This window comes from Pleurodeles waltl, chromosome 4_1 (assembly GCF_031143425.1).
Source record: "Pleurodeles waltl isolate 20211129_DDA chromosome 4_1, aPleWal1.hap1.20221129, whole genome shotgun sequence".
Classification (NCBI taxonomy): Eukaryota; Metazoa; Chordata; class Amphibia; order Caudata; family Salamandridae; genus Pleurodeles; species Pleurodeles waltl.
In genome coordinates, this window is record NC_090442.1 from 883,161,094 (window position 1) to 883,178,243 (window position 17,150).

At 41.9% G+C, this 17,150-nt stretch overlaps 1 protein-coding gene across 1 annotated transcript in view; it reads right to left on the minus strand.

Moving 5' to 3' along the window:
- The window catches only part of LOC138288241 (transcriptional regulator QRICH1-like), a 261,954-nt gene that overhangs the window by 32,599 nt on the left and 212,205 nt on the right, over positions 1-17,150 (minus strand). The window contains exons 5-7 of the mRNA XM_069229630.1: positions 15,048-15,162; positions 14,856-14,964; positions 2,750-2,901 (exon numbers count right to left, since the gene is read on the minus strand). Coding sequence (XP_069085731.1) covers positions 2,750-2,901; positions 14,856-14,964; positions 15,048-15,162 — 376 coding nt within the window. The remainder of the gene's footprint in view (positions 1-2,749; positions 2,902-14,855; positions 14,965-15,047; positions 15,163-17,150) is intronic.

Here is a 17,150-nt window from a genome sequence, read left to right on the forward strand (position 1 = left end):
GTGGTTGGTAGAGCTGAGCTTTGCTATCAGCCTGTGCGAGGCCGCAACTAACCAGTGTTGTGATCGGTCTATGCGTGGCTGTAACTGCTCAGTTTTGTGATCAACCTGTGCATCACTCCAAATGTCCAGCATGTGCTCACCCCTGTTTAAGGCACCAGTAGTGATTGCCAGCTCCGGCTGCAGGGACACCGCGTGTCTGACAAGGACAGGGTTGCCCTAGGACTGCCACCTCCTTTTCTACCAGGGGCACTAATGAGTGAGTGTCCAGCAAACAAAGCAGGAATTAGAAGATGCTGACAGCTGGAATGCAAACGCTCCTGTTGAGAGATCCAATACCCGGGGGATAGAAATCTTGGCTCTATAGCAGGGGGAGGGGGGGGGGGGGGGGGTTGTGGCTAGGAAATAACTGGTAGGGTCACATTTGTGTCTTGATAGCTCATGGTACATTAAATTGCATTCTGTTGAAGTAGTGGGTAGTATTCCTTCCTGTACTAAAGTAATATTATCATAAAACTAAGCACTGTGGCTCTGTATTGCTTTAATGTGTTGTGTGATTATTGAGCTCAGAGCTGGGGCACCCTCCCCTTACCTCACTGAGAAGCCTATGACTGCTCACCGTCGCTACCACAGAATCAAGTGTGGAAGGGGCTGTACGTGATCCAGTTTGCAGAACCATAGTTGGTTGGTCCTCATAATGTAAGCTGGAAACAACCTCAACACCCCGTCTCTCCCTATGGTTGAGTCCTAGTAGATCCTGCCTGCCCTGTGGTCCTTTGCCCAGCATTTTTTATATATTAGCAGTACATGCAGGTTTAGTTGATCAGAGATGGCAAAAGACTGGCTTCCTCAAGTTAGTGTATTTTACGGATTTCATGGACTAATTTTAAAAAGATGTAAAAAGAGAAATTATTAAAAAAAACTTTTTGCTATAGCTCCTATCCTTTTATCTGCCTATATAAAGAGTGTTTTAATAGGATGTTTGTGTAGTATTAATTTTAGGAGAATAGATTTAAATCTCTGGGTCTTGATGTTGGTTCACTGTAGCAATTGCACTGGAACCAATACATCAATGACCTTGACTGGGATTGTCACTCAACTTTTAAATATAGGTCATTTGTCAGATGTAGCTGGAAATATTCCACTGCATGAGTACAGTGTGAGAACCTGTCCTTCTAAAATGTATAATTTTAACTGTTGCACTTGCATTATTTCGTTTTTCTCCCATCTATAGATTTGAACTAATATAGTGAAAAACTTAATTGGTATCAATGTAGGAGCTTAAATTTAAGTGTGCCTCGACGTACAATGTTCCTGGACATTGAATAAGATTTCAAGTAATCATTTCAAGATGTAGTCAAATAATGTCCTTGGCTATTAAATTTACGTATGTGGAGTTCTCAAGAGAGGCATCGTATTACTATATTTACATATAATATGTTTTTAAAAATAATTTTTAAATTAAAGTTTAAAGTTATCAAACTACTAATATTATATAAATTGCTTTTAATTTTATTTTTATATTTAAATTTCAAACTGCCTAACCCCCGAAACCCACAAACTCATTACTAACCCGATACACCCCAATCCGTAACACCTAAAAATTCCTTACTAGTCCTATATGTGATGGGTCCTTAAAACTAACTTACCTGCGAAGTAAAAGACTGAAAAGGTACCTGTAATGTAAAGACTCCTGATGTAACTCTTTGCAATACTGAATTTCGATGTAAAGAAGTCAAGGTAATGGTAAACTATCCTTACAAATATTTTCATGGAATATGTTGCATTTATATTGTTTTCAGTATTTTGGATTCGAAGCACTTTGTGTACTTAAACCTTACTTTATGTTAAACTTTTACTCCTAGACTGTTTCCCAAGTGTGATTTAGAGCTTTCAAGCACCCTCTCGCTCAGCCATTTACAGTCTGGAGAAGGGAGTCTATGAAGTATTGCCCAGCGACTCCCTGCATGACGACAGGGAGGATTCTAGCTTGTGAATTCATGATAGATTCAACACCGGAAAAGATAAATGTATCCATATCACGACCTATGCAGACCTAGTACCTGACACTGTCCTTTTCCTGCCACCCATCCTCTAACTATTGATCACTACTAGTGTTCAACCAGGAACTAAATATCCGGGGTCCGGGTCTCGGTCTCTCTCTCTCTCTCTCTCTCATGCAGCAGCACAACTGATGGAAACCGCTTAATACAAGAAGATCTTCAATAGTAACAAATCAAAGTTATGTGATATACTACTATTCATGGTGTTGGTGACCAGTTATTCTTTCTGATGAATGTAGAAACATGCAACATATTTAACGGCAGCCTTGCTCCTCCCCCGTCACAACAAATCATGAGGAAAACATCAGTTACAGCAGCATTCTTTGGAAAACTGTTGTTACTTAAGACTAGTTAGTCTCTCTCTCCGGCGCCAGTTATTAGTCAAATGAGCAGTCATTATGCCAACTGCAAATCAAATCAAACAGTAGCTTACTTAAAGCTGCTATTTCACAGTTTGCTTCAGCACCAATGACTGAATGCAAAGGTTTAACAAATTTAAACTGCTTTAAAGCCTCTACTGACCACTGTGTAGGCTGTACTGTGCCATTTAGTTCACTCTTGAAGAAGAATCGCTTAGGATTCCCATTTTAGTCCCAATTATAAGGAGCTGCAAATTAAAACTACATTATTTAATGGAAACTAACAAGCATCCTCTGTTTTCAGAAAATATAAATAATTTGCATTCATACCTTTTTGTCCTGTGCAAGCTTGTCCATTCAGACGAAGAAACCGTATCGTGCAGTATTTTTCTTTTCCAAGTCCCGAACTCTTCCTCGTTTGCTTTGTGATTTTAGAAAAACTCAACTGTAAATGTTGTTTCACAGTTTCTAGTATGAAGTACCTAATAAAATCCAAATGAAAGCAATGTAATTAGAAATTTTCAATTCAGAATACCTAAGCAATTTACACATCACAAAAAAATTCAGTATCAGTAACCAGCAAAATTACACTAAAACATATAGCGTAAGAACAAACATTTTATTTGGCCGTAAACAAAAGAAAATACCGCCAGAGTGTCTCAGCAGACTGCATAGGTTTCAACACTTGCAGAACTGCAATAGTCTCTGACAGGCAGAGACTATTGGTAGCAGTAAAAGCGCTCGCTTCGGAGTTAGACAGACCCAGCAAACTAGAAGGGGATTCAGCCAAAAGTTCAAAACAATACTTTCCATGACCAACCCCTAATTTGGAGCCCTCTTTTACTTTACAGGATAAAAATATACCTACATTAATGCGTAGTCCTAAACAAAGCAGTTACTGTGCTAAAAAATAAAATAAACTTATTGTATTTATTTGGGTGCTTTTTTGTAAACTGCTTACTGCATTGGTGACTGAAGGGCAGATTTATACTTTTTGCCGCAAACCTGCGTTAGTGCGCCAAATTATGGAGCTACACTATTTCGAGGGAATTTTTTTTGCCTCTAAGCAGTGTAGCGCCATTTTCTGGTGCACTACCCCTATGGACATGGCTTCTGTCTTAGAAAAGACAGGAGCCATGTCCACCACCCAAACTGGCCATGGCCACTGGGACCAGCAGTGGGCCCCAAGTCAGGGCCCCGAGCGACACTGGATAGAAGAAAACAAAAACCTACCCAGACTTACCTTCGGATGGGTCCCCCATCTGTGGGTGATATCTTGGTGTGGGTAGGGGTGGGTGCGGGTGTCCCTGGAGACAGGGAAGGGCACCTGTGGGCAATTTACATGGTCTCCGACCATGGACATCTGCCTCCAGGTCCCCTTACTCCTGCCCTGACCCAGGCATTAAATAATGGCGCTAAAGCGGGCTTAGCGCCATTATTTAAGGTCCTCCTCCTCCCGTGTGTGATTTTTGCACGGGAGGATAAATAAGGCGCTAGGGCCTTTGAGGCATTTTTTGACTGGGAACGCCTACCTTGCATCTCATTGACGCAAGGTAGTTTTCCACAGGCAAAAAATGTTGTTAACTCCAATATTTTGGCGCTACACATGTCTAGCGCAAAAATATAAATATGGAGTTAAGTTTGCGCCGGATTCGCGTAAAAAAAAAAAAAATGACGCAAATCCGCTGCAGAGTATAAATATGGGCCTGAGTTTACCTGGGGAATTACATGTGCGCACCTTCTCCAACAGAACAGGTCTTCCACTTTAATCAACTAATAATATTTCAGCACAGATCCTCAGTACCGTGACTATGGCAGGCTGAATGTCATCAGAATTCTGTCACAGAATGGCGTAGACTCCTCAGCAACCCAAAGCAGTCCAAGAAGACATGAGAAGGCAGAGTGTGAACCAGACATAATTATTGTTTCTTTTTTGACCACAGAAATTCAAACATAGTTCAGGAAGTACATGTGAACACCTGGTTCCAGTGGTGCAGGCTACTGCATACATAAGTGGTCTATCGCTCCATGGTTGCCGGGTTCACTGCAAAATTAATTTGTCTCCGACATGAAATTAAACATTTTCACCTCTTCAACCCCCGTATTAAAATAAGCATTGGCAATGCAAATAGGTCTGGTTTCTTCATGTCACCCTCCAACACAAACACAATAAAACACACACAGACTAAATAACATATACAAGATAGATTAAAACAGAAAATATGCTACCTTCTAAACATGGCGGACATGATTGCAATAACAAAACTAAACATGGTAGTGGATGTTCATCTTGCAAAGGTACTGTAAATAGTTATCACTGTTTTACAGTCAAAGCATGCCTGCTACATTTAGAACCAACAGGTTATCCATCTTTGAATGGTAAAACAATGATACACTATGGACAACAGTACTCCATAATGATCTCCTCATTTAGAATCTGTGGGCACGTGGAATGTGGTGCATTCCGAATGAAAAGAGTGGCAAGCAAGCAACCCATTAGCACTTCCTTAAGAGTTGTAATATCCTCTTAAAACATTAAAATGAAAAGAAATTAAAGGGGAATTAAAAAAGGAGAGAACTAAAGGACTGGACAACCAGCCCTGATATTTAAGCGCACTCATTTTCTGGTGGATGTGCATGTGATCAGAAAAAGCCATCATTCACAGGGCAAAAGAGCCAAAGACTGATGCAGACTGAACCATTATCTCAAGTGATTCGCTGTCATGGATGGAACCAGAGTGTAAATGACACTCAGACCGACCAATGGCATAACAGTCGATCCAAAATCCCTCAATGTATCTATACGAGTATATATTTATATATATATATGGATGTACATATTATTTAGATATTTTCTTTTATTACAAGATCCTGGAAGACATAAAAAGATTCTAGCAAGAATTATTACAGTGCATATCTTCTCCCCCTAGGGTTTGTCAGATGCAGTAACCAACACTAAAATCATTCCCTACAAAGGTAATGTGACATTTTGCATAACAAAATACCTATTTGTAGGCGTTATTGCAAAGAAATAAGGATCCACCCATAAATACCTAGTGATTTTAACATATAATTTTAAGAATCAATGTGTCAAGCTTAACGTGTGTATCTGAACATTTCATAATAAACAAATCAGACCTATTGCAAAAGAAATGTTTTTCTTAGCAAAGCCATCAGGCCTGTAGCTGTTATCAATGGCTCATCAACATAACCAACTGAGGCCTCCTGTACTGGACATATGCTTTCCCACAGGGCAACCGTCAGCCATGCAGTCATAAAATCACATAGTTTACAAAATTACTATTGGTAAAGCAAAATTCTCTCTCTCTTAAAAGGCCTAACAAGAATTTTGACAGAACAAATAGTTTATATCCACGGTTTGTCAGATGGGGTAACTGGCAACAAAATGTTTGCCTACTATGTTAATCTGTGAGATTCAATGCAACAAAATATCTATCTGTAGAGTAATAACTATCTACCCTTAAATGCCTATTGACTTTTACATATGCCCTTCGCTATCAATATGACGGGTCTACTGAATTTACTGTAACTGTTCCTAGTAACCAGTCAGGCATATTGCCTTCATCAATGGCTTGTCACCATAACTAACTTAAACTGATTGTACTGAGCTTAAGCTTTCCACAAGGAACTGTCCGGCATATTGTCATAAAAGTATAAATGCATACGAAATTTAAACTGTCAAAGCAAAATACTATCTCTCCTAAGAATGCATGATAAGGATTATTGTAATTCATATCTTCTATCCACACAGGTTGTTCGTGTAGTTCACCATATCCTTTGCCTAACGCAGTAATCTGTGAAATCCCATGAAACAAAGTACCTGCCCCTGCTTACTGCAGTATTCTGTGAGATTCCATGAAACAAAATACCCAACAGTAGGCTTTAATATAGAATAATAACGATTCATATGCTTTTACTATAAATAGTCACACCTAGTTCCTTCATCATAACACTTCTTAATAAACAGACCAGGCCTGTAGCCGTGACCACAGACTTTCAACTATAATCAATTAAATCCTGCTGCATCAAGTATAAGCTTTGCTACAAGTCAAAAACTACAATATATGCAGTCTTTTGAGTAGAAGCACAGTAATTTGGCCCAATCAAATCCTGTACTCAGGGGAATCAACATGTAATTGGAGCCCAAGCGCTCCTCTCGGTAGGACTCTAAAAGCTCTCTTGTTAATTACATAAGGTCAGGTGATAGTTGTCCCATCAAGCAAGACCTAAAAAATAATCTTGGTTAAGTACTACACTCCTTTCATCTGTGCTGCTGCCAAAGTAAAACACTATAAATTATCTTGTTATCTAAGGCACTTTTATAGCATTACAATGCCATTTGTGCCCCTTAAAGTTCAAGCTCAGCCAGCTGGCTAAATAAACAAAATGATAGCTGCTGGAGAGCAAGCAACACCTGGCCAATGAAAACAGGTACTCCTGGTGCCCAACATGTGGGGGGGATGAGGGGGTAAAGACCATCTCATTGGTGACAGCTACACTGTCAAGCCAGGCCATAAAAAGTCACCAAGGCTTAAGGATACATAACCATCTTCTGTTCAGCTGTGAGGACTCATGCAGTAGCATAGCAAGGGTGTCTTGAGCCATAGTGCAAGAAAGGAAATGGACCCCAGCCTTCCTGGTCAGAAATTAAACAGCTATAACTGTAATGCAGTAGGCTCCTGGTAACTTCACCTACTCCACTAATGGTAGTAACAGGACTCCATGTTCCTCAATCCAACGGTCTGTCCCTCCTCACCACTCCACCCCTTCTCATCTACATCTTCTCTTCACTATTTCTACTTCTTATCCCTTCCTGTCTCTCGCTCCCTCCTATACTCCTTCCTCCCTTTCTCCATGTTTTCTCTCCTTAAAAGCCCTTTCCTCTCTCCTCCAGTTCTCGTGTATCCTCTGCTCTATCTCTGTCATAACCAGCTGTCCCCCACTTTCCTTCTTCATCAGACATCCTTACGTTTGGCACTGTTCACTTCCCTATCCCTTTATTTTGTTGTGCCTTTCTGTCAGTTTTCCTCTACTTTCTTTAATCTTTTCATTTTCTAGCTTTCCTTTCCTCTTTTCTGTCTATTTATGTTATATTCTCCTCCCTATTCCCTCCACTCCGAACCCCTCTTCCCATAGTAAACAGTGCCAGGCCCCAGGCACGCTCTGTGTTTAAATCATTCAAAGTGCGTGTTCTAACTGCTGCTGGTACAGGGTATGCAGGAACGCCCCTCCTACCTCTGGGCCCTGATGCCTCCGCACCACTGATGGCTATCACCCTTGACTCATAGCAACATGGAAGTCAACCAGCAAGTCTAGCCAGCATAGTGATCCGCCCAAGCCCCTTCAGGTATCCACTGCATCAAGTTAGCCCTTAACTGTGAAATCAACTCTGCATACCACCCTACACGGACTATGTCACACTGTCTCACAGACTAGCTAGCACTGAGTCACTGTGAGTAGCTTTCTGAATTCTGTTCCAATAGAGTTTCATGAGGTAAAGAGGAACTATCTGCCATTCTGTATAATGAGGAGGAGGAAAAATGATTTTTTTCCTGATACAGCAGATAAGTGACCTGTAAACTCGCTATGCTGGCTTGAGACCCAGAAAGTGGCTCCAGCATATACCTTTGGCCCAATAGCCTACACAGCCTTAGCCAAGCATTCACCAAGCTGGCTGTATTACCTTACAGACTAACCATTACCTCTTGGTAGCCATCTGGCAAAGATCACTTAGTGATTCTACAATACTCTTGGTGGCCATCTGAAAACGGGAAAGAGGCCCCCCAAAAGTCTGCCATTCTAATATTGAATAACAAAATACAGCGAATACTGCTTCCTGCAAGTTACAGCTGTGCTTATTAAGGTAAGTATTTATTCACTGAATAGAACCTAATTTGGAAGAGAGACAAGCAGGCAATACCTAAGCCAGCGGGAGAAAAGAGATGCAATACAACACAATACAAAAGGAAAGGAACAGAGAAATGGGGCTGAAGAAGAAACCATAAAAATAGCATGAGTTAGTAAAACAGAGGAACCAATAAAGTGATGCTCACAAAGGACAAGAGAGAGAGAGAGAGGGAGGGAGGGAGGAGAGAGAGAGAGAGTTGTAGAAAGAGGCTAAGAGGGAGGACAGTGAATGAACAAAGATGATGATGATGGATAGTGATTGCAGAAACAGACATGATCAGAGATGGCCGGAGGGGAGAGCGCATGGAGCCGAAAATAAACAAGAACCCACATTTGCAATGCAATGGGTCTTGCGCTTGCTCGAGTTAGAGCTGTTAACATTGTAAATTTCAAACTGAACATTTCTTGAAAATGAAAAGTAAAACAGTTGACATAAGCGAGCCGATTCAAAGCACCATGGCCGTCATGAGCGTGAAGGAGACACAAAAGGGAAAATAAGTTTGCTCACAATCAAAAGTATCGGCAAAAGTGCAATTATCCATGTAACAGCCCACAAATGAGTGAAAGTGAAGGGCATACAGTGGGTGTGGTTAAAAGCCCACAAGAGTTACAACAAGTCAGAGAACTTGCTCGCTTGACCTAAACATCATGGATGCGTGAAAGATAGAGTGGATGGATGAGAGAAAGGGTGGATGGATGAGAGAAAGGATGGATGGATGAGAGAAAGGATGGATGAGTGAAAGGGGTTGGAGGGAAGGCTAGAAAAAAGGGTGCATGGATGAGTGAAAGAATGGATAAATAAAAGGGAGGGTGGATGGATGAAAAGGTGACTAGGAGGATCAGTGAAAGGATGGATGAATGAATGAAAGGGAGGGTAATTGGATGAACAGATGAATGAAAGTGTGGATGGATGATGGTGAATAGATGGATGGATGAGTGAAAGGGTAGATAATGGATGGGTGAAAGGATGGATGGCTGAGTGAAAGTGGATGGATGAATGACTGAAAGGATAGATGATGAGTGGAAGGGTGGATGAGCGATGTATAGGTGAAATGGATGGAGGACAGATGGATGGATGGGTAAATTTAATGGACAGATGGATGGGTGTACGGATGGAGTGTGAAAGTGAATGAAGGATGAAAGAAAGAATGGATTAAAGAATGTAAAAGTATAATGGTAGATCTCAACAGGTGGATGGAAGTTTGAAAAGATGAATGGATGGATGCTTCAAATCAAATCAAATCATTAACATTTATAAAGCGCGCTACTCACCCGTGCGGGTCTCAAGGCGCTAGGGGGGAAAGGGGGGTTATCGCTGCTCGAACAGCCAAGTCTTTAGGAGTCTCCGGAAAGCGGAGTGGTCCTGGGTGGTCCTGAGGCTGGTGGGGAGGGAGTTCCAGGTCTTGGCCGCCAGGAAGGAGAAAGATCTCCCACCCGCCGTGGAGCGGCGGGTGCGAGGGACGGCAGCAAGTGCGAGGCCAGCGGAGCGGAGGGGGCGGGTGGGGACGTAGAAGCTGAGGCGTCTGTTGAGGTATTCCGGTCCCTTGTTGTGGAGGGCTTTGTGTGCGTGGGTGAGAAGACGGAAGGTGATCCTTTTGCTGACTGGGAGCCAATGCAGGTGTCTCAGGTGTGCGGAGATGTGGCTGTTGCGGGGTACGTCGAGGATGAGGCGGGCCGAGGCGTTTTGGATGCGTTGCAGGCGGTTCTGGAGTTTGGCTGTGGTCCCGGCGTAGAGGGTGTTGCCGTAGTCCAGGCGGCTCGTGACGAGGGCGTGGGTCACGGTTTTTCTGGTGTCGGCGGGGATCCAGCGGAAGATCTTACGGAGCATGCGGAGAGTGAGGAAGCAGGCGGAGGACACGGCGTTGACTTGCTTGGTCATGGTGAGAAGAGGGTCCAAGATGAAGCCGAGGTTGCGGGCGTGGTCTGCGGGGGTCGGTGCGGTGCCGAGGGCCGTGGGCCACCAGGAGTCGTCCCAGGCGGACGGGGTGTTGCCGAGGATGAGGACTTCCGTTTTTTCAGAGTTCAGCTTTAGGCGGCTGAGCCTCATCCAATCTGCGACGTCCTTCATACCCTCTTGTAGGTTGGTCTTGGCGCTGGCGGGGTCCTTGGTGAGGGAGAGTACAAGTTGGGTGTCGTCGGCGTAGGAGGTGATGATGATGTCGTGCTTGCGTACGATGTCGGCGAGGGGGCTCATGTAGACATTGAAGAGTGTCGGGCTGAGCGATGAGCCTTGAGGTACGCCGCAGATGATCTTGGTGGGTTCTGAGCGAAACGGAGGGAGGTAAACTCTTTGGGAGCGGTTAGCGAGGAAGGAGGCGATCCAGTCCAGGGCCTGGCCTTGGATCCCGGTGGAGCGTAGGCGGGTGATTAGGGTGCGGTGACAGACGGTGTCAAAGGCAGCCGAGAGGTCGAGGAGAATGAGGGCGACTGTTTCACCGTTGTCCATCAGGGTTCTGATGTCGTCTGTGACTGAGATGAGGGCGGTTTCCGTGCTGTGGTTGGTTCGGAATCCGGTTTGTGAAGGGTCGAGCAGGTTGTTGTCTTCCAGGAAGGTGGTCAGCTGTTTGTTGACGGTCTTTTCTATTACCTTGGCTGGGAAAGGTAGAAGAGAGATGGGGCGGAAGTTTTTCAGGTCGCTTGGGTCAGCCGTAGGTTTCTTTAGTAGGGCGTTGACTTCAGCGTGCTTCCAGCATTCGGGGAAGGTAGCAGAAGAAAAAGAAGAGTTGATGACGGTCTGGAGGTGCGGGGCGATGATGTCGTCGGCTTTGTTAAAGATGAAAGACCAGGGAGAATTGTGATAACTTGCTCTGTTTGCGTGGTGCCTTAAGAGTTTTGGTTAGAAGAGTTTTTTTTTTAATTTTAGGACTACTCCATTGTTTGCACTCATTTAATATGCCCACGTTAAACAGTCACTTCTTTAAATAAATACTCTTATTTTGAAGCACAGATTCTTCACATAAAAAATCAGTATAAAACACAAAACACATATATATATATTAGTATAAACATGCAAGGATGACAAAAAAAATGTAAAAACAGGATAAATACTTGAAGAAAAAAAAAAACTGGTACAGTAAAGTATTGGCCCATCAGCTCCGACAGTGAATAAGCTAGTTTTTTATGCAGATGTCACGTGATTAGACACAATGACACGGTGCAAGACAGCCAATAACTGAAGTTAGAGGACTCATTGTTCAATGCTCTGATGGCCTATAGCAAAATGTTAATGACAGTTGAAATGGCCAACGGTATAAGCGGGTGGTATTTTTTTATTATATGAGGCTGGCAATACAGCTGGAGATGTCTCTCGTTCAGACCTAAAAACGGAACAGCAGCAATTAACCATGCAAAGGATAAATGAAAGGCAGGCAGAGGGCCATTTTGATACCTGATGAAGTAAAATAAAAGAAATTAGTAAGAAATGAGAAAGTAGGGCATATATTAGCTATGCGGACCCGCCAGAGGGCATCTTCAGGCATAATCGTGCAAGTACAAAATAAGTCAGGGCTGACAGTTACGAGACCTGACTATTAGGGAAGCCTTCCGGGAATACTACACAGATCTATACGACATGGCTAATATGGGTCAGGAGCACATCGATAGTCACTGGCTGATGCCGACTAGGTATAGCCAGATTACAGCAGACGATCAAAGAGCACTGGGACAGGAGGTGACAGTGGAGGAAATGTTAGGTGCACTTGAGGCACTTCCAAACGGGAAAGCTGTGGTGCTAGATGGCATTCCTTTAGAGTTATATAAACATTTTAAGAAGGTGCTCTCATCAGTTTTTTTGGAAGTGATGATTCACGTACAGCTGGGAGGTAACCCGCTTCCGGCCTGGGGCTCTGCTAATATTGTGGTATTTTTAAAGAAAGGGAGGATCCCGGTTAGCTTAAGCTCATACCGCCCTATCACCCTGATGAATAGTGATGCAAAAATGTATTCCAAAATATTAGCGACTCAACTGTCTGGATGCATTCATAAGTTGGTTAGCTGTAACCAACATGGGATATATTAGGGACATATGGCTTAGGAGAATGATTCACCACAGCTGTTAAAGCGCTATATAAGGAGCCGAGTGCTAGCATATAGATCGGGGGAGAACACTCCCATCCCTTTAGGATTAGACGGGGTACACAGCAAGGATGTCCATGCTCACCCTTATTATTCACGCTATATCTAGATCCTTTCCTACGATTTTTGGAAAAGAATGCTAATGTTCAGCCAGTTATTCGCTATAGGTGGGCAACAAAAATTTTGGCTTATGCAGATGATTTGGCAGTTATAACTGCGAACCCAGACCTTGCCCTGAGAGAAATCGAGGATGCGGCAGAACATTGTGGGGCAGTCTCTGGCTATCACCTCAACCGAGATAAGACACAAATAGTTATGAATGAACATTGTAGATCGTCAGATACACGGAAAGTAGAGCACGCAGTGTACCTAGGGACTGATATTCGACCTCAGGTAGAGGAGATTGTTCGGTCTAATCTTTTGCCTATTATAGAAAATATTAGATATAATTTCAGCAGATGGAATAACTTGCATATGACGATTATGGGGCGGTGTAATATGATAACAATGACGTTTCTACCTAAAGTACTATATTTATTTCGTGCGATTCCATTGGAAATTGAGAAATCTTGGTTTAGGAAATTAGATCAGCTAATTATGCGGTTTGTTTGGTCATATGGTAAGATACGCAGGGCAAGCAAATATATGACACTTTCAAGGGGAAAGGGTGGATGGTCCCTCCCCAACTTTAAATTGTATCAGACGGCAGCTGCAATGCAGTATATGCAAACATTTTTTATAAGGGGAGCGCTGGTAAATCATTGGGAATATGTCCCTAGTATTCATGAGGTATTAATTGGCCCGGCTGCAAAAGGGGCGTTGTTTAAGCTACTGGAACCAAGCTACTTTAAGAAAACTTGGTTTAAAGTTCTCCAGGCAGCTTCCAAAATTTGGGGTCTGTGGCGAAAGAAATTTGGGTTGGGAAGGTATAACTATTACACTCTGATCAAAGACAACATGTTCCTCCCTGAGATTTTTCACGACAGTATCATGGAGCGGGGTGGAATCAACAGGGCATACAAAGGTTCGGGGACTTTATTGAGGACTCTGCAATTATGGCTTTTGGAAGCCGTCGGGGGGGGGGAATTCGAATTAGCCCAACCAAGCTTTTTTCAAATATTTACAAATTAGAGATTTTTATCTTACGAAAAACTGGTGGACCAGTAGGGTTTGTTAATAATTCTTTACTAGAAAAGATGATATCACCTCATAAGAATACAATACGATTATTATACACGGAATTGACAGATAACCTATCTGATGATTTGGTGAAGCATGGTCAAAAATGGAGTGTTAAGTTAAATGTGGAAGAGGAAGCTTTCTATGAGTCTCTAGAGTTAGGGCGCACCTCCCTGTTGTCAGCATCTCTCCAGGCACAACATTATAAAACAATGTTTGACTTGTATATCATGCCTGGGAAATTAGCACAGTGGGGTCGGGAACAAGGAGTACGTTGCCCAAGGTGTCAGCAACACGCCGTGGATACAATCCATATGTTTTCTACCTGTATAAAATTAGTGAATTTTCAAGGAAAAATGGAACAGTTTGTCAAAGATGTTGTAGGATTAGAAATTGAGTTATCATCGGGGGTGGTTATATTAGGAGTCACGAAGCAAAAGGGGCCTACAGTTAGTAAATTTCTTTTTATGGTTATGTCAGTATATCGACTGTGTATTTCTTCGGTATGGCTTGATAAAAAAAAAAAACTACGATCATCTCCTTGCAGTATATCAGTTGGAAAAGGCCCTGTATGAGCGAAAAGGGAAAAGAGGGAGACAAAAAGGGTGAGAAATATGGGAGGTTTTGGGTGAATAGCTTGCCAATAAGTGACGATTTTACAAAGAGATTTTATATGTGGTTAAATGATCTGTAGATTTTTGTTGTGATTTTTGGTAACTATACATATGTTTATCAGTTTTTTTTGGGGGTACTACATAAAAAATAAAACAAAGCAGTAAAATAAAATAGGGAGACACAGAAAAATAAAGGAAAGATAGAGGAAAACAACAAGCTTGAAAACTAACGTCATACAGAAACAAGAAACTAGAAAATAATGCACTAGACACTTCGAGGAGACCACGATCACTGAAAAGGTATAAAAAAGGACTGCACATTTTACATAACAGTTCGAGCACTTCAGCAAAAATAAATCCAGTCACAACTGGCAAAAGCAAAAAATGCAGTACTATTAACTGAGTTAAAGCACGCAGAAATGGCTGCCAGCATCGAGGAGTATGTAATGAGGGTGCTGATCGTGTCCGTCAAAACTTGGTCTTGGTGTCCAGCGAATACGTACCACCTCTGGCTGAAGATTTATTTATTTATTTAAAAAAAAAAAAGTTAATAAGGTCAAATAAGCAAACATGTTATCATAACTTTTTATATGAAAAATCAAGGTACACTTTTTCTGAAAAGAACACCGAAATATTCTTACTTAGTGTTAAAAAACATCAACGTGAACAGGAGGGTTGTAGGAGAATGGGCTCCTAGTTGTTTACATTTCCACAGCATGTCCTCTGTAATGCAACTGGAGATCACGTAACCTAGAAAGAAATTATATTGAGGTTTATCCCATTTTTTAAATTTATTTTGAAGGTAGCAATTCTTTACAAATAGTTTAACGTACCATAGGGGTTTACTTTCGGACACCATTCTTTCAAAACCTCATGAAGCCTTTCTAAAAATTTTGAATAGTAGAGATCAGCAAAAATGTTGTCGATTCTGTCATTGTCAAACATATGCTGGAAGAAAAAAGATGAGGGGATCAATTTTCAGAAGTAGAGCATCAAAGTATATTATCAATGAGAAAAAGAAACAGGCCTCTGCACCTGAATTACTGGACCATGTATGTACACCTTACAAAAACTAAATGCAACCAAATACATTTCAGACAGCTTTGCCATAGAACCATCCTTACTTTGAATTTCTTACGTTTTATCAAAGGTTTAAAATGTGAATGTTTCACTTCCAACTTATAGGATACAATAACGACCTCCAAGCAAGGACCCTCAATCTCTACCAAATGATGGCATTCACTTTCTACAACACTTTGATTTCACATCCTACTGCATAATCTAACCCCACGACGGTCCATATTCCTAGTATCAAATTGGCTTGGCAAATTAACATACACTTACACAGAAACAATAACAGGTTCCAAATATCATCACAGACATTTGAAATATTAGTATATATTTGATCGAAATGACAACACTTGCTCCTTAATAATTATCGCCATATAATGTCCTTAAAGACATTTTACCCTGAAACGACTTTGACTGCACCCATATAAATGGGCAAATAACGCCCCCATTGTGTAGCTCAAGACCAACATAGTGACAGTTCTCATCTACTCATCTCCTACCAAGGTGTATTTAGCAAGTTTAAGGTGGTAACTGTGTTTGGTCACTTACTCCCATCTCAGTTATAAAACTGGATGTCTAGCCGCCATTAAGACAGAGACGGTCAGGGATACACTTATCAAGAGTGGAGCACAGTTAAGGCTGGCTGGAGCTCTATAAATGAAAGGCACAAACTGAAAACAAAGAGGCTAACTTTAATGCTATATTCATCAATACTATTCCAACTATTCCAATGCAGGTATTTTTCAAAAACCACAAAAAACTCCCAGCAGCAGAGGATTTGACCAGTTTTCAATATGCACAGTTCACTTTAGAGAGGGAAGTCAAAGTTGCAAGAAAAGGGTTACGATACCAAACAGTGCATTTTATTTGCCTTAGAACCTATAATACAAATCATTATGTATATCTTCAAGGGTTATACATTCTGGAAGTAGGCAATGACAATTTGCTCACTCGTGCAATATAGATAACATCAATAACATCACAGTCATTTTGTAGAACTGCTCAGAGGAACAAGGATAATACTTCTGTGATATTGAGTCCCAGTATTTCAATAAGGATTAGCAAAGTGAGATTTCTTATTCCCAAACTGGAAATCAGACAGCCGGATTAAAGACGAACAGACACCATCAGTATGGCAGAGATGCAACGATTCCAGGCCTGTAGCTTATATTGTTTGTTCAGAATCCTTAATCATTCTTCACAAAGGTTCCTAAAGTTTCCTTAAAGAATCTTTCAAGAGGCTATTTAAAATAAAAATAGGAACTCTCCTTACCTACAGATACCTTAATTATAAAATAAAAGTGACAATATGATTAGATCTGGCCAACTATCATCCTGATTACATGACAAAGATCATAAGACTACTAATCATATAGTCACTGAATGTGATGGATCACAAAACATGAAATATTAACTGACAGCACATTTTTCATGAATACATTGATATTGGAGTGAAAAAGCTTCAACAACTAATGAAACTGCCATAACTAAATAGCCTTGTTAATTTTATTGCTCAATTTAAGAGACAAACAAATAAGGGCCTCATTCCGACACTGGCAGTCCGACTGCCACATTATGACCGTGGCAGAGCCACCGCGTCAGACTGCTGACACTGCCAGGTTGCTGTGAGGCGACAGCCTGGTATTCTCTGCGGTCTCAATCCGCCAGGGCAGCGCTTCTTACAGCGTTTTCCTGTGGATTACTTGTCCCCTTTCTGCCAGCGATTGAATGGCGTTAGCCCCAACATGCAAAGGCTGGCGGAAACGGGGTGCCGGGCCCCCATGGACAGCCCTGTTGCGCTTTCCACTGCCCGAATTACGGGCAGTAGAAAGCGTAATGGGTGCTTCTGCACCTGCTGCAGCACC